Genomic DNA, 24,613 nt, shown 5'->3' with positions numbered 1-24,613 from the left:
AATAAGTGTAGTAGAGGTTGTTCCACACGAATGTGATAGAGAAGTTGAACTCATAGCAGGAGCAGTTGCGTTTACAGTGCTATAAACGCAGTTGAAGCCTGCAGGTTCATAGTGGGAGAGAGCAGTGGATATGCAAATATACACGAATGACAATATGATGCATTACATATTTTAGTGGATTCATTTCATTCATTTTAATTGAGTCAAAGCCTCCCCAAGCCTAATCTACTCGACTGAATTCCTAGTTTGACTCCTTAGAAAAGGGTAAAGCTGAAATAAATAAATATTAAATTGAAAATAAAAATCATAACTCACCTTTGTAGTTTCCGATTTATACAGCGATTCTGGAATGAAAGAAGTCGGTTCACTTAATGCATAAAATGGCCCTGTAGATATACCAATTAATTGATCAACTTTTGATTTTCTATTTGAAGCATTAAAATAAAATAGAGACTTGGTGCTTTCATATCCTATTAAAAAATTTCTCCTCAAAGTCCAGGTCTTGGAGAACTGGCTTTATGAAATTGCTTTGTTCTTGAATTTTTAGGTAAACAGGTATAATTGAGTACTTTCAGTGAAGGAAAATAATATCAGCGCACCCTCTGATCTAAAAAATAAAACATGTCCATGAATCCTCAGAATCAGTTCGATCATTTACTAGTTGCATAATTTAGATCAGAGGGTGCGCTCTATATCAAATATCAAAAAATAACTTTTTATGGAATATGAGGAAATTGACGCATTTCGTGACGTCATAATGCATTGACTAGCCAGAAAATGACGTCATTTTTTATAGGATCGCAGTCACCAAAGATCCAAAGAGATGTTTTAATACATTGTTTAATAAACTATGCAGTTTCAGTTTTTCAGAAATTCACAGGGCCAAATAAGGCAAAAGTGAACCTTGTTCTTTGTTTCCTCATGTGAACGTAAGAGTTTATATTGCGATGTGAAATGTAAAAGCTGTTGACCTGTAGTTTTATCAAGATAAAAAATGTGTACCACGCAGAATAGTTAAGGTGCGCAATAGAAATATCGGCGATTTTTTGACGGTGGTTATTAAGGGGAGTGGTAGCTTACCTGAACAATTTTAGATTAGGAAAAAGGATGGAGATCAAACTCCAAAATCCTATGTTATGGATGAGAAGGGAGTATTTTATCCTTTTTTTTTTAAAAAAACAAATTCATTATGGTAATACATGACTATAATCGAACAAAAAGTGTGGATAAGGGAGGGGCCGGCATTGAACAATTACAGCAGTACAATATTAAAAGCGCTAGCTAGTACAGAGATTTGTACGCAGTATAGTTAAGGTTTCCCAGATATATTTGATCAGGAAAAAATTCCGCGAAATCTTTGTCTCTATCTTTGACGTCATAATGACTTACTTCTGCTCTTGCACTTTCCATTGAACGAACGTCAAATCGCCAATATGTTTCAAATTAAAGGTTTGCTATTTATATTTTTTTGAAAGATAAGACATATGCATTATGTTTTCCTCCTTATATGTTTAAAATATGCTTCTTTTGCTTGTTTTCAATTATATTCTCGCGCATGCTCAATTCCTCATATTTACCAATCCGTGTCGCCAACACTCTTGTCAGTCTAGACATCGATGATTTTCCCACGGGCAGGTGCGTGAGGAGAGAGGACAGAAAACGAAGCAGAAATGCCGTTCGGGGTGACGAAATGAAAAGTTAATAGTAAGTTGATATGATTTAAGCTTTATTTTTCTTCTTTTAGGTGTTTTGAGCAGATCAGGCGAAGACAATAGCTTTTACAAAGTTGCGGAGTAAACCATGTGGCTTTGGCCATGTGGTCTTACATTTTTTGTCGCACTGACTTCAGGATTAATAGAATGAATTATTTTTAAGTAATATATATTGATCTGCACATGAAATGCCATGCCCATGAGATGCTGTTACAAATCTGGATAGTTTATATTCATTTTTTTTTTGGGGGGGGGGGGGGGTAAACTGTTTTTATGTTACCATGATCATGATGAAAGAAATAATGAAATGAAAGAAAAAACCTAAACAGTTTAACCATTTCAACATAAAAAAAGTATTTTGCAAAAAGCAAAAAGCAATATCCTAAGTAGAGCTGATTATTAATAAATGAAATATGAAATTCTAAGCAGAATTGTTGAGCATGTTGAGTGCATGAAATATTTAACATATGCTTTGTAGAACTATAGATTTACAGTCAACTCATACACAAACCGACTCGTACACAATCCGAGTAGTACACAAAAAGTCAACTCGCACAAAAATCTGAAGTCAAGTCGAACACAAATCAGGTCAACTCGTACATTATATAAATATTGCTTGTAGTTGAGTGTAACATTGAAAATTTTCACCCCTCGAAAACCATTATCAACAGAGGCGAAGCCGAGGATGAAAATGGTTTTCGAGGGGTGAAAATTTTCACTCAACTACACGCAATATTTACTATATTATACTGAATGTTTTATACAAATACATAAAACAGTGAACCTTGCGCGCATAAATTCCGCGCAGTCACTATTTTTTTGGAATACCACCCATCGTCAAGCAATGATGACTGTTGCTACGCAGGAGGGCATGGCTTCATTTTTCAGCAGGTAGTAGTGTTTTTTATCAAATGTTTCTCGACAAATCAGATTCACGTAATGTACATGAATTCAAAGTATAATATTTTATTTACAACTGTTATTAATATTAATTACTTTAATATGAATAAAGTATACTCAAGAAAAAATAGAATAAGGTGGAAGAGAAGTGTTAATTAATTTTTTTTCATAAATATTTTACATGTTTTAGTGGTTTAACATTTAATTAACCTGGCATCTCTAGTCAGGAATTCAAACAATTATTGTTAAACCAACACAAGCGCGGTATCTTTTTATTTCAATTTGATAAGGTTTGTTTTGGAAATTTCATGCAATTATAAATGCGATATTCCATTAAAATATTACGTTGTTAGGTATATCGATCATATTTACTATCTACACTATATACAACTATATACATATGTTACGGAGTCCTAAAATTTCTAACTTTCTAAAGTAGATATAATAATAAACAAAATATTTATGCATCTGATTATATTCAAATCTACATGAATAGTACATAATATATTATTTGCATGAACATGGTGAAAGAAGACAATTTTTAAAATGTTTCACAATCTAGAATAATCTAACTGTGCCTCAGTACCGATCACTGGATGAAAAATACAGTTTCCGCATGGCTGAAACTCTACTGAAACTCTGCGGAAACTTAAGCTTTCTAATAGTTTCTGCAAGGTTTCAGTGCGGAAACTTCAAATTTCATCAAGTTTCCGCAGTGCGGAAACCAAAGGTGTCCGCGAATCCAAATAGTTTCCGCCACGGAAACTTGCTGAAACTTGATGTATACGCAAGGTTTCAGCAAGCGTATACAGTTGAAATACATATGGTGTACCATAGGTTTCCGCAACTGAAACTAGCTGAAACTTGATGTATACGCAAGGTTTCAGTATGCGTATACGGTTGAAATACATATGGTGTACCAATGGTTTCCACAACAGAAACTTGTTGAAACTTGAGGTATACGCAAGGTTTCAGTACGCACTTACAATATTGAAATACATAGGGTGTACTATAGGTTTCCGCAACGGAAACTGTAGTATTGACTACAAAATTTAGCCAAGGTTTTCAACCAAAACTCATTTTTCACCTGAATTTTTAAATTGGAAAAAACAACAACACACTCACACTAGCTAGTTATCAAAGAATATTTAATGTTATTATAAACATTTACATACATTGGCTTGACCATTTATTTTCTCTTGCATCATAAATATTTTTACAGCCAAGTCCGAGCCCTCATGTCACGAGAGGAGGATAGAAAAATGTCTGCATTTAATGTCGTCTCATACATGAGAGATATAATCTTCCGAGAGGAACTTAGAACTGCAATCAATCAACTAAACCTGAATTCGGTATATTCAAGTCTAGTATCATCTAGAAAATGTAAAAGTACTTGGTATAATAAATGCACAAGTTCACATCATTAGTAGCCAATAAGCACAAAGGTGGATTCCTTTGTTAAATATTCAGTTTGTACTCCATCATCAACTGACAGAAAAGTCCTTGAATGGTCCTCATTTTTTGACGACCCACTTGCACTAATCATGCTTATGCTAGAGGTGGCTATATGTTTTTGGAACTGTGCAACACATCACTGTAGTCTGCATGTATGACTTGTTCCAGTTTCAGTTGACTTTAAAAATATCAATGCTTGAATACAGAGAGACTTGTTTTCATCCTTGGAGAAATGATATCATGTTCAAGTTGGATTGACCTGCTCATCTGTTACTTCAACCTATTGAAAATATATATAAATATAGTTTTACAAAATCCCAATCTAAATAAAACAACATGTTAGATCCTCTCGCATACTCGTGCTAAAATTAAAAATATGTTAGTATAAAATATGTTTGTTTGCCATTTACCGACCAGATTTTAAGAAATGGGTAGGTAGGTAGGAAAAATATTCTATTTTTTTTCTTCTTGACTTCAAATCAAATTACTATTAAAATAAAAGAAAACATCAATATGTTCATGTACATATTCTTTGTAAATGGAACTTATGCTTCATGGAACAAAATGTATTAGTAAATTTGGAATAAAAAAAAATGTAATTGAAAAGTGAAATAAAATATTTTGAGTCAGACAAATTTTCATGGGTCGGTCGGCTAAGGGCAAACAAACAAAATTTTAATTTTGGCCTCGCTACACAACATCTAACAACATCCCATTGAGGGTCCCATCAGATGTCAAATACTGAACAACTCTAGACTTATTTGTTCCAATAAATTAAATACAATAATTTTGCAGTCTAATATTTGATTGGTTAATAGAATTTGACCTCTGAGGTGACACTCTACATGATGTTGGATTTAGGCAGTATGTGCGCAGATCTAACATTTAATTTAAATAGATTGACAAAGTCCCTAATGTTGTTCCTGTACAAGCCTTTGTTTGATTAATTTCACATTTCCATCATTTTTTGATCAGAATGACTTAAAATAAAATCTAAAAATTTATGAAGTGTTAAATCTCATTAGTTTATTAAAGTTGCCTCTTTTATACACTTGACTACGGATAATGAAACAAACAAACTTGAATTTATTTAAATGTACCTGAATATGTATGTATGGATTTGTTCCTGATTTTCAGAGTAAATTAAGGATTTTTTTTCATTTTACTTGTTCATCAAAATAATTTTTTGTTCCCCCACCCTAGACCCTTAGGCCATGATTCATGACATTTGAAAAACAACTAGAGGCCCACAGACCTTATAGGTCACCTGAGTATCATTTAACAATTTTCACACAATTGAACTTGGTTTGTGTTTTAAAGAAAGAGCCATGAAGTTCCCAATTTTGAAAGATGCACCATTGTTTATCATAATTATATACTTAAAATGCTTACTTTGGTTACTCAATACCCAAAGGTAGATCAGAGTAATAAAGATACTAGTAAAATGCAATTCCATTTTATAAACACCAGTTTTGTATACCCCACCCCACAGGGACCACTAAACCTGGGGCCACACATTTCAAAATTTTCTAAATGTTATCATAGGTTTTATTTCATCATAAATGGTCGATTAATTCCAAAGAGCTATATAGACCCATCCTAGTACTAGAGTACTAGAAGTCTAGAACCCCTGACCCTGAGGCCATGAATTTCATAATTATGGTAGATGACTCAATGCTGATTACAATCATGCCAACAGTTTTACTGCTTGATGTCCAGGAGTAAAGAAGAAGATTTTTAAAGATTGCATTAATTTTAGAGGTTTTGGCCCCACCCCTCAGGCCCGGATTGGGGGGGGGGGGCAGGTATCATAAAATTTACAAATTTTGTTCCCCTTCACCCATAGATGCTTTGTAGTAAAAATAGTTGAAATTAGTTAAGCGGTTGCAAGGAAGAAGCTGAAAATGTTCAAATGTTAACACACGACAGACGTAAACAGATAGTAACAGGTCACCTGAGTTTACTCAGATGAACTAAAAATAGGCCTGTTGATAAATACTTATTTTAAATAAATCATAGAATTTTAGTAGGTAGCTCGCAAAATGAGACTTTTAAAGAAATGTGAACATCTGTTTATTTAATGGAAATGCCAAACATAGAGGAAAGCAGCTTACACCCTCTCCCCTCCTCCCCCACAACACACACACACTGACAATCACTGACTATGATAAATAGAGAGCTTAACATTACACAGTGAGATTAAGAAAAAAATAGAAAATAAAAACATTAACTTTATGCTTTACTCCTCAATTTCCTAAAATAGAGCTACATAATAAGTTCTTAATACTAATACATACTTTTTTACAGAAGCATTCTTCATCATGTTCATCCTCTCTTAGTTTTCTGATGATTTGTTCAGTGGATATCTGAAATTAAAATAGATTCAGTTAGTACAGTACCGTACAGTAAAAACTTTTTTGTTTTTAGTATGAGCTCAGAAAAGTCCCCAAAACCACTTGCATGTCCATTTCCTTGTACCTGACATGCAGCATGTGCAGTGAAAATTCTAATGGACACATGACAAATGCCCCTTAGAATTAGACCAGAGTGTGTCCATTTTAAAATGATTGAAAATTGTATCATTTTAAAATGGACACACTCTGGTCTAATACAAAGGGGCAGTCTAATACTAAGGGGCAGTCCTATCACAACCTCAATTTAAAAGTTCTTGAAATGTGAGAATATCTGAGAGTGAGAAAAATTAAATAAGTTATAATTTTCCATAAATGCAAGACCACATCTAAATATTGTTTGTTTAAGATTTGTATGCCTTCTCCGATTCAAAATTATAATTCATTTGATACTTTATTTTATTTATTCTATTTTACATTAAGGGCAGATCACTATTTGTATAATTAGACAGAACTAGGATTCTTCTGTGGCCATTGTTGAAAACTGATTTAATTAGTGATAGAAATATGGCAAATGGTAAACAGCTATAAACAGAGAGATTACAAAAATCTTATTTGTGTATCAGTCATTTTATCAATTCAATAAAATTTAAAGATCATAAAAGTATTTATTGCCAAATTTTCATAATGGGTCACATTTTGCCAGTGTGGCCCAGTGGTTAGAGCGACACGCCTAGAGTCGGGGAGTAGGCGCTGATTCTTACATCACGGGTCTTAATCCAATGTAGTACATAGAGACCGGTCTCTCGGATGAGACTGTTTGGTGATGTATCCACATGAATAAAAAGTTCTCTAAAGGAATATTATTTGAGCAACAAACAAATACTAGTATATAAGGCCAAAATAAAATTATAGTTTGTTTGGAATTGCCTCCCGCCTCATGGAAATGCCCCCTCCTGAAAAATTTTATTGACCAAAAGTAGGAAGATTTTTTTTTATTTAATCAATTTTTATTGCCCATTACATGTATCACATGCACCATACAGAACACTGAAATACATAGTGTCAGAACTATGTAAAATTAGTTTTGTTTTTTTTTTGTTGAATGTAGATACTTTTTTTAATAAAAGTCAGAAAATGTATTTACTGAGATTTTTATCAAAATTCATCTTCAATTAAAAAAAAAATTCCTTCCCTCCCTCCTGTGTCTGATACCCACCAGGCGGCAATTCCAAACAAACATTTTTTTAAGGATGGCCTAACTTTATAATGAATCAGGGTTCTCCACAAGGTGTTTTACCATTGCGGCCCGCCACAGTGATTGGGAAGGCCAAAATGGTCAATGGGACTATGGCCCAACTGTCAACATTTTTGATGGGCCATTTCGAAAATAAATGGGCCATCAATATAATATGAAGGGCCATTTTAAGAAATAAAAAAGTGACAAACAAATATGAAGTACGAGAGAAAACACGTTTTTAATTGACCGAATCCGATTTTTAACGCATGAAATGCAGCAAATTTAAAGGAACTTGCTTAGAATATAACTGACCCGTATTTTTTGTTAAAATTACAACAGTTTTGGAAAGGGAACAGCCCTACCATACAAATGAATGAAGCATTGTACCTCATGTAAGTGCTTCGTTTAACCGGAAGTACTTTTTCAGGGTTCTCCACATTTGAAAATTTAACATTGGAGGAAGCTGCGTGAAGACAAAATGTGACCGAAAACATGAATGGGCGTTAGACTTCCTAATCTTCATTAATCAATGACTGGTTTTACAATTTGTAAACTTTACCATTGCAACACAAAACAATGGAATAACAAACTCTGTTCAAAGTTAAAAAAAAAATAAGAAATAAAATTTAAAAGATCCAGCATCCGAAGCAAGTCTGGTAGTGTCCACCCCTAGATATATCATCCATGCTAGTTTAGTCCAAAAAGGGCTTCTACTTACTTGGGAATGAAAATGTAGGTCAGATCCAGCATCCAAAACTAGTTTGGTAGTGCCCATCTCTAGATACATCATCAAGTTTGGTTCAGGTAGGGCTTATAGTTACAAGAACATTTTATCTACATTGACACCTCAAATTTAATTATGGGCAAATAAATTAAAATCAGAAGCATTTATAAAATAGATTGAAATGTACAAGAAAAATCTTTGTGTATGAGTTGACTTCTCAATATTCTACACTATATGAAAACCTATGTAGGAATGACAAAAGTTTTGTGTACGAGTTTACTTCTGGTTTGTGTATGAGTTGACTTTTTTTGTACGACCTGGTTTGTGTACATTATCATTTGTGTACGAGCTGACTGGACACCGAACTATTGTATGCCAGTGATCTCCAAAATTTCATCAAGATGACAGTCCGATAGATTCCATAAGTCCATAATAAAAATATTCCTAAATTCTCATCCCTGCCCACCCCAATTTTATACCCCCGCCTCATTTTTTAATATATTCGATCAGTGCATACTATTTATGCAAGATATATTACTGTATTCAGCGGCGGCTCACACAAATTGGTCCGACCAAAATAGTTCCATCATGATAAGTAGATACAACATTATTGTTCATGATAAGAGTAAAGTTGTGTATGTCATACGTTAAAGAAGTCAAAAATAACGTCAAAATATTATTAGAAAGTCACTTTCCCCCCGAAATGCAAATAAAAAAATATCAATATTCCTACGCTCGCTCCCTCCTCAGCCTTTTTTTTTTACATGTTTGATAACAGAGAATAATTAGGTCATTCTTCGATTCATATCTTTTCACCGATGAATTGATAATACTTTATCAACATTTGTATTAAGTACATGTTTATAGTCCGTTAATTGTCATACAATTTCTTCTTAAAGAAAATATTAATCATTCTGTGTGTGTGTGTGTGTTATTAAATGACGGAATTTTCAATCCCTGACCGGATTCTGCTCGTGTGTACATTTTGTAAACTGTAGGGTATGTGTGGCAAAACGAGAACTGGGTTGGAGATTCGGGTTCGTGTTGAATTTCAGCATACCATTTTATATAGAACTTGAATAATGTAAGTAATTTCTGCGACGAATACATTAGTATATTTCAGTAATTTTCAAAACAAAAAAGGTTTTCAGTTAATCAGTTTAGAATTTTCCGACCTGGTCCTGATTTTCCCAACCCGGCCATTTTAAACACAAGTTGTTGCAGATGCAAATGTTAGAACAAACTATATATAGTTCAACAGGGATTGTATAATTTTTATTAATCAGAATTCGTATTCATATGATATAATTAAGAAAAGAAAAGTTTTGTCTGCCATCGTAACTTCTCGGCAAAACAAAACGTGTTTCTCCGAGCTCGCTGGATGCGTTTGACAGCTCCATCGCACGTGTGTAGACCAAGGCTAATGTTGGTCTTGCGGACACAGGTACATGTAGGCCTATGTGTACTGTTTGTTAGGAGACTGGGTGACTGTAATACTATGGACTCACGAAATTTACACCCGTTCCATAATTAGACAGTGCAGTTTTTTTATTAACGTCATTATAAACACTGTTAAACATATTAAATCTAAAAGTCGAATATCTTTGGATATGGGGTAACCCATATCTATTCTTGTTTATTTCTGTTTTTCTTTGTCTTAATTCTGATCGGGATCGGTATTCATCTACCATTCTACTTTGGTTTTAAATCCTGTGAACGTCGACATTATTTTGACAGCTGAAAAGATGGTAATTGCTATAATACATGTTTATATATTTTAAACAAGGGTCATTATAGTCATGGGTTGAAAAAGATTGGTGATGATGTGAAGTAAGAGATAATTGAACCTTTAAAGTCCTTAACTATGACTTTTATTCGGGTATTGTAGCTATTCCACCTAAAAATTAAATCGAAAACTTTGTTAATATAATGATTATCAATGGGTCCTAAAGTGCAGAACTTAGTTATAAATAGAAAGATTTTCATTGGTTATCCTTCCCATTGTTATTGAAATTACTTCTAATAACCTCTACCTAAAGTGGAAGTTGGCTCCAAAGGGCAGTAACTCAATCTCATTATTGAAGGAGTAAGTCTTATAATGAAAGATAACTCTTACTTCTTACCTTCTATAGTCTTTTTCTCAAATTGTAAATAATCTTCAGCTCTGATCTCTCTCTATTAACTGAAACTCACTGTCATTCTTCCAATCTGTATCATCCCAGTACACAACCTAAAATATCGTTTGTTTAGAGAATTATAATCCTGTTCTTATCAGCTCCTTAGTTTATGAAACAAGTATACAATGTAAAATATAATTCATAGATGTTATTAGCAATAAATAAGTGATGAAATAAATAAAGAATTTATAAGCATGGCTGATACAGTTATGAATATTATAACTTATATATATCTTACATAAATTTCAAATGAACATTTAGGTAATACACTTTACCATGCTTTACACTAAAATCATTAATATAAACAATATATGCACATTTTAAAACATGCACAAGACATAAACATATTACCGTTAATAATAAGACAGTGATGAATGCGACTGATGTATATTCAAATTGATGAATAAAATGGTGAAATAGTAAATTGAAAGAAAATGAAATCTTGTGACTTAATTTCTACACCTTGAAAAGAATTCAATAATATCCATTTTTACAATTCAAATAAATTATTTTACATTCAACCTTTTCAGTCATTGAAAGTTTCTGACTTTTTTGACCATTCCTAGTATTTTTGATAATAAAGCAAAGACTTTACTTTAATATATGAGTAACATGCTTCTTTCTTTTAATTTTGAATTGACTTCTAAAAGTTCCTTTTTTAAGTCATTTATGTATATATACTTCAGTCTTCTATCTTTTTGTGTGTTATATTGTGCATTGTGTGTAAACATTTTATTACCATCATAAATTCTTGGAAAATCTTCTTCTTTGCCCATGGCTTGTATTTTACATACCGGTATTTACTTTTATAATATAGATCCTTTTACATTGCTGTATTGTACTGTTTTATTATTCTCGGGTGATCACTAAGGCCATTTGGCCTCTTGTCAATTTTATTTAGAGGATATGCTTTAAAAATTTGTTATTAAGTGCCATGCAATTCTGCGAAACAGTGTAAAATTATCATTACTGAAGATATAATACTTGTATGCAGAATTTCTTTCCCTACCAAGTCATTTGCCTGCAAATTGGAAAAAATATTATAACTTTTTGAAACCAAATTATATCACATTTGTTGGTGATTGCTCTTTGGAGCCATTTTCCCTTACTGTCAGAGAAGACTACAGCTTGGTAGTTTTTTTTTTCCAGATGGTGCTGGTAAAGGCAGGTTTAAAAATTTTTTCTAAGTTTTGACTGAGTCATGATATCAAGTGGTCAGAGGAAGGTAAGAAAGCAAGATGATGGATGACGTCACGGAAGGATTTCATTAATGTGCACAAAAGTAATTGTTAACTCAATTTTTACCATAAATGCTGTGCAAAATGAAACACAAACAAAACAAAAATGAAGATTGACACACACAAAAATCAAAGACAATAAACTAAATTTAAAAGATGAAAAATGAACTAAAAATAAAAGACGAAGACAGTGATCGACAGAAAATAAAAAAAATTAAATAAAAATATGATACATACAAAAGCAGTTAATGCTTTCTTGACAAAATATGCATTTACCTTCTATGGAAATTTCAGTCACTTTGTCACTCTGTAATTTTCTCACAGTGTCACTGTAATTTGTAAACTTCTAAAATTAGAAGAAAAAAAATATAGTAACTTTAATATTCAGAAGTTCATTGTCCAATTGCCTCCTTTACATCCATATGTATGTAAAAATAAATGTTCTTGTGATTAGTCGAAAAAGAAATAGACTATATCAAGGCAGGTAATTCGATTTAAAGAAACATCCTGTGTTGACCAATCATCCTAATCTTTAAAGAATACGTGGGAAAATGTGCAATGCTACAGGCAATATTTTACAGTTCAATAAAGATTAATAGCATTAAAAAATTCATTTAAAATGTTTACATCTGTGATATTTCTTCATGATGCCAAGGAATCAAAGAAATTAACAACGCAGCGACCTTCTCGTGCAAATATACTTTACTTGTTCTTCATCGATTTAAAATAAATAAACTGGTTTTAACATCTTTTTGACAAAGCACAAACTATATCCAAACACAAAAATACCTTACACATCACTGTCATCAACAACAAAGTCCATTAAATACTACTTACCACGATTTAACTATAGGATCCTATATCCTTCCACAAATCGCATGTAGAAATGGCTACCCAGTGCTTCCGGTTGTTACTATTTTAAGATCAAAATGGCGTCAATTGGAATAGCTAGGTATTGTAGATAAAATAACACTGACTAAACAGGTCAATAAAAAATATGCAAAACTGAGAAAAAAAAATATATATATATATATATAGAATAAAGCTGCCAACCTGCCTCGACTTTTAAAATAAGTTCAGATGAGAATCTAGCAATTTATTTATTATGGCCTTACCAGACAACATGTTTTTTTTTTTTTTTTTTTTTGTATTTTTAAACATCTATCGGGATATAAATACGGGTTGGTCACGAGATTAAATTCCATAAAACCCAAAGGGCTTTATGTTGAATTTAATCTCGTACCAACCCGTATTTAAAGCCCGATAGATGTTTTAAAATGATACCTTATTACTTATATTTACATTTGTGACTTATTCATACTTTATATTTGCCTGATTTTGACTTTTAGTGTGAGGAATGCATTATTTTTTAAACTCAACGGCAAGTATGTAATCTACTCATCGCGTGTCAACCCTTTATGACGTCACTGAGAAATTACGTCAAACGATTATCCATACGCACATCTATGACCTCTTGACCCCCGTACACGTATTTATACAGTTATAGATATGCATTGCTTTCAGCATAGTAGTGTTATATGAAGGAAAACATTTGCAAATGTAAATATTTATATTTACTCACCATTTATACTGTGCATTTCCAAAAGAGAGATATTTAAAAAAATGATATGATAGGCCCCTCATCCCTTCACAGTTTGAATTTTTGAATGAAAATTGTTTATATATTGTCAGAAAGACGAATTAATTAATTAAATAATAATGTCAATTCAGAAATAGATTAATTTTTTCTATCTAGCCTTTTCAGTTTGTCGCCATTTTTATTGGTCAACCAAACGCTTCTTCCCTCGGAAAATCAGTCCACTCCATTCATGTTTGAATCTCTTTTCCTATGTATGCAGGAAGGATTTTGGTGTAATGTCTCAAAATAGTTCTTTATATTTTGTGATTTAAGATTCAGGTTAACTAACTCAATATACATTGTTTTGCAGTTTGTATTGCTTGCATGAAAAAGGTTTGGAAAAAAATGCCTCAGGCAAATGGGAAATAGCCTGAGGGATCAATTTTGCCTGGGACGATGTGTTGGTTGCCACGGGCTTAGGTGTCGTTCGACCGGGATGTCTTTCTACCTATTGCCTAGCCCTTATAATTCATTTTTATGTTGCAGTATATGTTCACCCACATTCATCATACTCTTTACATGTTTATGTGTCCCCAGAAAATCCAATGATATGTTATGCAATTTCCAACTTTTCACAAAAGAACATACAAAGAATTATAACTCGTTATTTATTTATTTATTACAACTTACAAACATTTAAACTACATTGATGAGGTAATATATCAGAATCATGGAGAAATAAATGTTGGAATCCATAATTTTCAATGTATGCACCTTTCAAAAAAAAGTAATAGTTCTGTTCGAGTATATGAACATGATCAATCAAAACATTTTAATAATGCCTTAATGGTCTAGAAATGAATGAATCAAATTGGGGGATAGATTATAGAAACAAAAGCATTATACATGTATGCAACATATTTATAGATTGGGAATTTTACAAGTGGGGCCCTTGAACATACCCCCCACTTACCCTTTCTAAATATTTTGGGTTGCAGCCATTCCCAATAATTTATTCTTTTCAAATATCCTACACAAAGCACAAATTGTAAAGGACAACGATTGATGATGATTACATGTATCATTTACTCATTACTTTGATAATGATTTTTTATGAAAACCCCTTTGAAAAATATCTATCATAGGAATAATCAAATTTATATTGAAATTCCTCTATTTGTGAAATTACTTAAAAGTACAAGTAATATCACCACTAAATATGCAGTTCACATTGGATTTTATCAGAATCTAAAACTTTAAAAAACATAAATGCCCCAGTGTTTTAACAGCAATTGAGCAGTCTGGATATGCTTTTTATCATTTTCTTGCTGAGAATTCGATAACTCTCTGTGAAGTTTACTGACTTTAGTTTGTACTCTAGCAAGAGATGTCTTATATTGTTGGCTGAATGATCTGTCAACAGCTGTTAAACGTTTATATTTTAGATATTCCTCCACCTCTTTACATTTTCCAAGCAACATTTGGACCAAGTCATCAGTTCCATACCTCTTGGCTGAAATTAAATAAAATGAACCATGAGACTTTCAAATGGCATGAAGAATGAAAGTTTTAAAAGGTATTTAAATGCTTAATATGGAGAAGAAAAACTGACCTATACGACTGCTCTGATCAACATTTTTTTCCCTCTTGCTGGTCTTTAAAAGTTGTTTTCTGCATTTCTTTCGTTCAGAATCTATTAATAATGCATGTTCATAGTCATCACATCATTGATATTTTCTTACATGACAGATATCATAGCCAAGTGCAAGGGAAGAATAATTTTGTGGGTTTTTTTTTCAACCAGTTCAAAGTCTATTACATGTATTAAACTAAGGCATTCTATTTATTATACCCCCGCAAACGAAGTTTAGGGGGGTATATTGGAATCACCATGTCCGTCTGTTCGTCCGTCTGTCCGTCAGTCTGTAGGCAATATTTTGTCCGGACCGTTTCTCAGAAACTGTTGGATGGATTTGTCTGAAAATTTATACACTTATTATACACCATATGAAGGTGTGCACCTGGTATTTTCATCATGATTGGATAATTTTTCTGCATTCTACAGGTGTTTTTTCTTTTTTATTTTGTGATTTTGTTTGGCTCATAACTAGAAAATTATTAGACTTATAATCATCAAACTTGGACAATTTATGCATCTTGGATAGAAGGATGTCATGACCTATTTTAAGGTCACTGTGACCTTTAATTTAAGTGATTTTTTTTAAAAACTAAGTCTTTAAAATTTTAACTTTCATAATCCTAAAAAATGTATAAATATAGTTGTATCCTTATTAAAAAATGCTAAATTAAGTAAAAACTTATTTTTTCATCATATACTTTACAGCAAATTCTGTAACAAATGTTAATGTTTTGAGAGGAATTCAGTTTGTCCCATGGGCATAATTATCAGGCAATGGTCAAGGAGAATTCTGATAGCAGAAATGTGCATGTCAAATTAGAAGGAAATTAATGAGTTAATTCTCTGGAGTTAACTGGCAAGAGCATGTCTAGATCAGTGCAGTGTTATCTTAATTCATCTCTTGGGAGTTGGGCAAAAAGAAATGTCATTATAGTTGCTTGTGTTAATTAAGAGTTCTTGAAGGCTATGGTCCAGATAAAGATCTTTCAATTGGTGTCATTTAATTAAAACAAATTGATGTTTTAGTGTATGATTAAAACTGAATTAGTATTGTATAATATAACTAGAGCAAAGCTCGTTGCAAAGCAACGAGTAGGTCTTCCGTCCGGTTTTGACCGGAAGTGCCGGAAGTAATGTCAACAAAAGAAAGCAATGAGCTGAGTAGTCTCCAGTGACTTTATAATTTCAATTTTGCATCAAAACCTTCAAAATAAACTTTTTTGGCTACTTCCGGTTTGACCGGAAGTGACGTCGACGAACGGAAAATTAAGTATTTTGCTTCCAGTAACATATGTTACCCAAAAACATGTCAAAAACGGCCAAAATATGCTTTTTTTTTTACTACTTCCGGTTTGACCGGAAGTGACGTTATTTGACGACTTTCGACAATTCAGGTTTCATTTCCGGCTGACATCAAAGCCGAAAGAGCAGAAAAATCTCAAATTAAACCATTTTTTCTATTTCTTTTGATTCAAGAGAGAAAGTTAAATTTTTCGTCAACTTCCGGTATAAACCGGAAGTTCTTACAATTGATGCTTTTTGTTGACGATTGTGAATGTAAACATAAGTTCTGTTTGCCTTTATTCAAGACGGTTAAATTTTTCAAAAAATCTTGAAATTAAAAATCACTTCCTGTGTCGACCGGAAGTGACGGATGCCAAAGTAAAAGACGTAATACATATCATAAAGAGATGTTTTACCATCCCTGAAAATTTCGTTATTCAGTCTTGAGTGGTTTACAAGAAGATGCGTGGACAAAATGACGATTTAAAAAATGAAAATCGGACAAAAAATGCGACCGGAAGTCATTTTTTAAAAAATGAAAAAAAGGTCTGGAGATATTACAACAATGCATCATTCCTGAAAAAATCTTCGAAATCGGTTCAGTAGTTTCCGAGAAATCATGTGTACTATGAAAAGGGAAAAATAATAATAATAGGAAACATAAGAAAAACAGTAAGGTCTTCCGAAAGAAGTCGGAAGACCTTAATTAAAATTAATTACCGGGGTACATGTGTTCACTGAAAAAAAAAATTCAATTTTTATATATTTGCAACAAATTGCAGTCATGTCTCACTTAGAATTATAGTCTAAAGAAAAATCAATTGATTTTTTTTTATTAGACTGTAGCATATTTCCATTATTTCATATAATATGCAATAAACAATTTAAAGCTGCAGATGGATATTTGTTAAAAGCTCTAATACGATCAGTTTAGAATTATATGATGTATTATTTGTTTTAATTAATCCCTACACTGTAAGCCTCTTAGAGATGTATGTACAATATTTTAAACATGATAAGAAATGAAAATTAGATCATTGAAATCTGTGTCAATCAAGGTTACCTGATTTTCTTGCACACTAACCAATTTATGATTATTGAACAATATTTTACGGGTGTATCATGCTGTGGCAGGGCACTTTATTAGACAATAGTGAACACCTCTTACTAGATCCATAAAATATTTCTGAATTGGCACCTACTCTGAAAAACCCAGTGGGGGTATTTGTCCCTATTGGACAGTTCTAGTTAAAATTAAATTATATATCCGCTTGCATACTTGCAGCATTAACATTCAAATTCTATCAACCAATCAAATCGTCCCCTGCAAAATCATGAAAGAAGTCTAGAGTTGTTAGGAATTTGATCTCTGACATGACCTTCTAATGGGATATTATTTTAGCAAGCATGCAAGCAGATCTGACATCTATAAATTTAAATTGGATTTAAAACAGTCATGGACTAAAAATCACATCGATTTCTGTGTTAATTGTAATCATTTTTAATTTAATATCATTTATACATTTTATTAGGAAGTAAACTGTAATCCTATTTTACTGTATGTTCAGTAGTTTTTGTTGTATACTAATGTGTCGTCCTGTAACCATGGTGACATGCTAATTTTTTTGTAAGTGCAGAGATTTTTCCACCTTGCTTACGTACCTGTATGTAAATTTTCCTCGCAAAATATTTTTCGTTTTGAACTGATTAATGCTAAAAATATGAAATAAAGGGAATTAATTTATGAAATAAAATGATTTCCAATTCATTTTGACAATAAAAAATACTTAAGCTGAATGTTAGGTATCATCTAAATAATCATAATAATAATATGTCTGTTTCTGTTTTAGATATATGTAAAAGTACCAATGTAATGGATCTCTTCTTTGGCTGATTGGTATCCTTTGATTGATGAAGTGAAGGTAATTGTATATTGACAGTAAGATAACAATGGAAACATTGTCTATTAATCATGTTAATTGAAATCGCTACTTATTTGCAATTATATTTATGATTTCCTAGTGCACAATGGAGATATATGTTAATTGCTAAAGAGGGAAAAATAACATAATGAAAGCTCATTAAGAAATGGAAGTATTGGACTTAATCCCATATTGAACCTTTTATCCAGATGATATGAGCTTTGCTTAGGCTTGGGGGGGGGGGGGGGTGCATACAACTCATTGGATAAAAAAATAATATCCAACTACACATCATGTGGGATTCTATACTTATAATACAGCAAACAAATTGATTTCCCTTAATTGTGAAAACAAAATTTTAAATATCCTTTTATTGTAGACACTTGACATCAACTGGTGGTCAATATCCAGCATCTGCTTCCCAATACTACAAATACTACCTTCTGGTGCCTGATGACCACTTAGCCCTTCCTCATCCTGGTGCTGTTTGACCAGTGATTTCTTTAAGTCTCTATTACCTGTTGAATTCAGGTAAAGACTGTATTGGTAAAAGGTACAGGTTTTAATAAGTCTAAGATTTGCTATCTTCTTATTTGGTATTTATGACTGTTATTGCTGGTTTAAGAGTCCAAATTTGTGTTTGCGATCATTTTAAGTCCGCATAAACAGTCTCAAATACCAAGTGAGAAAATTGTTATTTCCATTCTAATATTCCGCCAAATACTCTATTTACAATTTTGTATTACATGTAGCTGTTTAATTAATATTCTTTCTGAATAGTTGTATCATATCAGAACTTAGTTTGAATCTACAAAACAAAACAATCGCCTTCTCCATTTAAAACAGTAAGAGTTAGACAATCATCGATACACATGCTTGATTTTCTTTCCTAATCTGCTTTTTTTTGGCATTTTTCGCTTAGAACTTGCTTGAGGAAAATTTCACTTAAAGACTGTACATGTTTGACTGATTCGGCGTACGATACATCGTGTTTGATGTAACACCGCAGAATACAAGCTCTATTTCACATAACCTTGATAACAGTTTCTAATTTAAAAAAAAAAAATATGTAAATAAATGAAATGGGCAAATATACGATTATTGCCTTGAAATCGAAATTACTTTGAAAAAACACATTTTTAACGAATAACCGTCTAAAGAAATTTTTGTCCATAGTTGGTATGATCAAATGATTGTGGAGTACGCGAATATTCGTTGAAATCCCTAGTTAAAAGCATGTTTTTCTATCAATTTAAAAATACTTTCACATCTGTTAATGCGCAATTGATGGCCTCAAGCATTTGTGCAGCAAATTGGTATTATAATACCCACCCTTAAGAAGATCAGGATTGAATTGTTGATTCACTGTTGCTTTGCATCTTTTCTTTGCTTTTAACATTTAAAAGAAAATTTTATAAATTATCTCATTTTTTTTTTGAAAGAGTAGACATGCAATCTCCTACAGAAATTCTCGTTTGTAGTTGGTTTGAAAGTTGTCCCATCTGAATCTGTACAGAAAAGTGTACAATGACTATAAATCTCTTTTTTTGATCCATGTCAGGATTTTTACATGGCATAGTACATTTTTTTAGACACGTACCATCATTTGGCAACAGAGATTGAACATCATCACCATTATTGTCCTCCTCTTCCTGCTTCTGGCCATTTTCTCCATTTCCTATGAGAAGGTAAGTTGTAGAATATTTCAGTTTAAGATTTATGAAAAAATATTCAAATTTTGTAATTTTGAAATTCAATTTAAAATTTAAATTTTAAATTTTGAAATTTTAAATATCACAATGAAAGAAATTTGGAAAATATTTAATTCCCACCTGAATCTGTACAGAAAAAGTGTACAGTGGTTATGAAATGTTTTTTTTCATCATGTCAGAATTTTTACATGACATAGTACATTTTTTTAGACACGTACCATCATTTGGCAGCAGAGATTGAACATCATCACCATTATTGTCCTCCTCTTCCTGCTTCTGACCATTTTCTCCATTTCCTATGAGAAGGTAAGTTGTAGAATATTTCAGTTTTTTTATCTGTTTATTACACTGAGAAATACTGGAAAATATTATATAAGATTATTTTTGTAATTTTCATTGGCTGAAAGGACTTCATGTGATATTCCTCCTTTTGTGATATCATCAAGAAAGCGCATTGACAGAAAATAATATTGCACAACACATTGTTCGGTTGCACTGAAGTTACATTGAACATGACGTCATAATATATAAATCATGTTTTAAACTATTGAGACTTGTGTGATGTAATGACAGCCAAATCTGTTTAATAGTTAGAACTGACTCGTGTCAGTGCATTAATTTTGAGTGAGTATAAATATAACTATTATGGACTTCACTGAAGGGTCAATATGTGGTTATAAGGACTCGTGGCCGGTGATATTGATTGAAGACACGGACCATGATAGAGACCTCGCAGTCTTGGTCGCCATCACTTTCTGTGTCTTCGTTCAATATCAATTGCCATGAGTCCTTATAACCACATATTGACCTACACCGAATCTCCATAATTGTATAATAATTCATATATTTACATACCATTATCCTGATTTTCAGTGAATTTGGAAGTTTCCACATCTGAGCCTGTACATTATATAAAAAAAAATGTATTTAAACAACATTTATTTTAATGACCGAAATTTATTTGATCTATTATGTTTTCAGACACGCACCGTCTGGCTGTTGGGATGGAACTTCATCATTTTGGGATGTGTCGAATTCCTCTTCCCTCTGGCAGTCTTTTCCTTCTGCTTAGAGAAAGTGATGTATGTGTAAGATGCAAAGTGCATCAATATGAGGTTTGCTTGTAATGACTGAATAATGTAGAAGTACTTCTTTTTTCCACGAGGTATTTATTTAGGCAGTCTCCAAATCACCACAGAAATTTGTCCAATCATACTCAAAATATTAGACATGCCATGAGAATTTTGGCCCAAATGAGGTACCTGGGAGAAAATGAGATTTTTATACTATCTAGTAGAAATGACCCCCAGTAACAACTATGTGTTGTTTTTTCTTTGATATCCCTATTCATTGTCAAGAAAATTGGACTTTACTAATTGGTTGTTATGCGCCCGGATCGATAGATCAGGGGCGCATACTGTTTTTGTCCTGTCTATCTTTACACGTTAACCTTCGCCATAACTTTTGAACCATGAGAGATAGAAACCTCATATTTGGTATGCATATTCCAGTAACCAAGCTCTTTCAAATGACACCAAGGTCAATGACCTTGTGACCTTGACTGTGACCTACTTGTATATGCTTAAAATAGTCTTTTTGAACATTTGCAATACATTTTTAACAATACGAGATAGAAACTTCATACTTTCTATGCATACTCCACTAAATTAAGCTCTTTCAAATGACACTAAGGTTAATGACCTTGTGACCTTGACTGTGACCTATATACTAAAAATAGCTTTTTCAAACTTAGGGGCCACCGGGAACATGGTGTTTCATGAACACATCTTGCTTTATCTGATATTGGTGATTTCTGCGAATTTAAATTTACATAAAAGCAATGAAGTAACACAATTTGAAATAGATGTTATTTCATTCTTAAACACATATTGTTTGATCAAATTAATACAACAGGATATAACAGTTTTAAGAACTGGATAAAATCAAACTCTTAACATCCATGACAGCATGTAAATTACATTGATTTGTTACAATGTTAATTTGCACATTTTCTCTTTCCTAATTTCACTTTCTGTTCAACTTTTATGGCTGATGGTTTTGGTACACTTGGGCGGGGACATGCCTCATGACTGGCACAGTATGGGGCCACCTCGTCGTATAAATACCACTGTCGCTGTGCGTCAAGGCCACATGCTTTCATGACAGTTGGAAGAGAGGCATCCATGTTTGGAAACCTGAAATCTTTGTGTTTCTGGATGTTGACAGTTATTCCTTCATCTCCAGCATACTTTCGTAGATGGACTACTCCAGGATGTTCGTGTGTCATGCTGCAAAAGTCAAAGATGTTAGATTTCCAACATATATTGTTTTTTTTATATATTTACCTACACATTTTAATTAATTAACTAACAAAAGGTATTGAAGGAGCACAGTCATGGCATTTAATTTGTTAAGAATTTCTCCTCGGTTGTGTTTTAGCAACAAACATGTAATACAAAAATTTTCAGAATTCAATGCTAACAGAATTCTTCATAATCTTACACTAAAAATTTGCATTTGTCAACATCGGCTTAAAATTTGATGTATTTGGTGTTTGCTTTTTGGAATTTTTTTTGTATACATGTCATGTATTTTTTTTAATTTGACAATATAAAGATTTTTAATTGAGGGATAAATTATACAAGCATACGAAAATAAAAGAATGTATGACAAACAAACACCAAATATATATATTTAATAAATTGAACATGTATAAAGAAAAATTCTAAATTAATTTTGATAACGTTTTGGTCTGAAAATCTCAGGTTTTACTAAAGTCATGAAATTCTGACCCAAATAAATAAAATGAAAAAAAATATAATACCGTAGAAGTACTTTTTTCGTATGCTATTAATTTACGGTATGTACGCGGTCACAAATTTTTCGCAGAAATTTGTCAAAGCATACTTGATAAACATGTTAGGTATATATAGGGACAGTTAAGAAATCCACATGATTTTCTTCCTGCAGATTAAACAAAAATCAAGATTCTGCAGAATTATGACAGCGTGGAAAAAAGTATGTCTACAGTAAATTTGAACATCTTATCTATGCCCCTCTGTGCATTTGTTATTCTGTGATAACCCAACCTTCAATAAATTAATTGCTAAAAAACACAGGCAAGCAATATAATGCATACCGAAAATGATGATACTGCTTGAGTTGAGGTATTGGCTTGAAGTACTGCTTGAGAAACGTGCTCCAGTCATAGAAAATGACTGGATACTGGGGATCCTCTACAAGCTGGGGAATATTATGGTTATTCCTAGATGAATGAGCAACGGAATTTGCCACTTCCTCAAGATTATCTGCAGTTGTTCCTCGCCATTTCACCTTCCAGAGCCCAAAATGCCAGTCGGGATGAAACTTTGTGTGGCCTGCCTCCATCAGAGAAAACTCAATGGTCATATGTCTGCCTGTCATAACTCGCCACATCCCATATCTACAAGACATTCTTTTAAAATAATATTCAAAAGAGACAAGATCTCTAAAGGCACTTCTAAAAGAACTTGATTATGAAACTAAACTAAAAAAACAGAGCAAATGAATTGACAATAATTTTCCAGTGTATTTTATTACATGTACCACATGAAAACATGGATGCATTTGACATGAGGACACCTATTGTATTAATTTTTGCAAAAACACCACCCGCACAAATGGTAGTTAATATATAGACAATTGGATTGGAATACATAACCAATAACAGTGTTTTTTTTATTTTGACCAGTGCAGTTGTCCATATGGAGTTGTAAATTCATTTCTCCAAAACCTTTATGTTGAAAATGGTGGTGAATCATACTGGCAACAGAGTTTGCCCCCTTTCCAGAATGCTGAGACTCATCAATCAAGTAAAATATCTGTGATCCTGCATTCTTTACTTGTGATGTGAAGTTTGTAGGTTACAAATTATTTTCAAAGATTGTTATCTCAATAATCTCATGTTTTGACCTTGACAAATTATCATATAAAACTAAACGTATTACTCTAACCTGTTCTGTGAAGTTAGCATGAAGTCTATGGGATGATAGAAATATTCAAGATATTATTACATCACAGATTAGAGGACACTTGCATCTTTAGGGGCGTCCTATTGAGACCTATTAAATTCAAAATAGGACACACACATACACACAAAAAATGTATTTACAGTTCCAGGAAAGTAATAATTACACCAAAGCTAGCTTCTAAACATCTGTGTAATTTGTTAGGGTTGTAGAAAATAGAGGATCCTATGTATAAAAATCATACATAACAACTGTCTTCAATTTGAACTGGACGAATTAAAAGTTAAATGTAGATACTTTGAAGTCTGGGAATTAGTTTTTTGAAAATCTCATACTATCAGAAAATCACGATATCAATTCAAGGATTTGATAAGACCTCAGTTTGTTAAATGACTGCAATTTATCTATTGCTGTGTATGACAGGATATGAAAGATATGAAGTGGAGAGCTTTTGACCTTTTTTCCCCTTCATCATACGAGGGTTGTCCAAAAAGTTCGTGGACAATGACGTTTTTGTGAAAATAAATGGTTCTATATAAATCTGTTGTATATCAAAATATTTCTTATGAAAAAACAAATCAGAATGATTTAGTTTTTACTGATGGAACGTAATATTTTTTGAAAAATCGGAGTCTTTAGATGTCGCGGATAGTGCGCACGGACCAAGGTTAAA

At 32.5% G+C, this 24,613-nt stretch overlaps 1 protein-coding gene and 3 long non-coding RNA genes across 4 annotated transcripts; 2 read left to right on the top strand and 2 right to left on the bottom strand.

The window, feature by feature from the left end:
• The first annotated feature begins 1,362 nt into the window (after positions 1 to 1,362).
• Positions 1,363 to 18,746, top strand: LOC134245844 (uncharacterized). The gene is made up of 4 exons (XR_009987533.1): positions 1,363 to 1,704; positions 14,822 to 14,952; positions 18,150 to 18,221; positions 18,601 to 18,746. It is a non-coding gene; the product is annotated as an uncharacterized LOC134245844 (long non-coding RNA).
• On the bottom strand, positions 10,265 to 12,695 carry LOC134245845 (uncharacterized). Its single transcript, XR_009987534.1, has 4 exons — positions 12,635 to 12,695; positions 12,074 to 12,143; positions 10,506 to 10,612; positions 10,265 to 10,279 (listed from the first exon to the last, which is right to left on the bottom strand). It is a non-coding gene; the product is annotated as an uncharacterized LOC134245845 (long non-coding RNA).
• Positions 18,747 to 19,808: 1,062 nt separating the features above from the next.
• LOC134245843 (uncharacterized) lies at positions 19,809 to 21,120 on the top strand. Its single transcript, XR_009987532.1, has 3 exons — positions 19,809 to 19,909; positions 20,144 to 20,239; positions 20,915 to 21,120. It is a non-coding gene; the product is annotated as an uncharacterized LOC134245843 (long non-coding RNA).
• Positions 21,121 to 21,828: 708 nt separating this feature from the next.
• Positions 21,829 to 23,383, bottom strand: LOC134245842 (uncharacterized). The gene is made up of 2 exons (XM_062728096.1): positions 23,073 to 23,383; positions 21,829 to 22,221 (listed from the first exon to the last, which is right to left on the bottom strand). Exons 1-2 carry the CDS (start codon positions 23,366 to 23,368, stop codon positions 21,930 to 21,932), a joined length of 588 nt encoding a protein of 195 aa, XP_062584080.1. The 5' UTR covers positions 23,369 to 23,383; the 3' UTR covers positions 21,829 to 21,929.
• Positions 23,384 to 24,613: the final 1,230 nt, after the last annotated feature.

The sequence above is a fragment of the Saccostrea cucullata genome, unplaced genomic scaffold, assembly GCF_032062105.1.
Source record: "Saccostrea cucullata isolate Sc308-1 unplaced genomic scaffold, CSIRO_AGI_Scuc_v1 ctg8223, whole genome shotgun sequence".
In the NCBI taxonomy this organism is placed as follows: domain Eukaryota; kingdom Metazoa; phylum Mollusca; class Bivalvia; order Ostreida; family Ostreidae; genus Saccostrea; species Saccostrea cuccullata.
The sequence above is the reverse complement of the archived record's forward strand: the minus strand, read 5'-3'. Positions and strand labels throughout refer to the sequence as shown.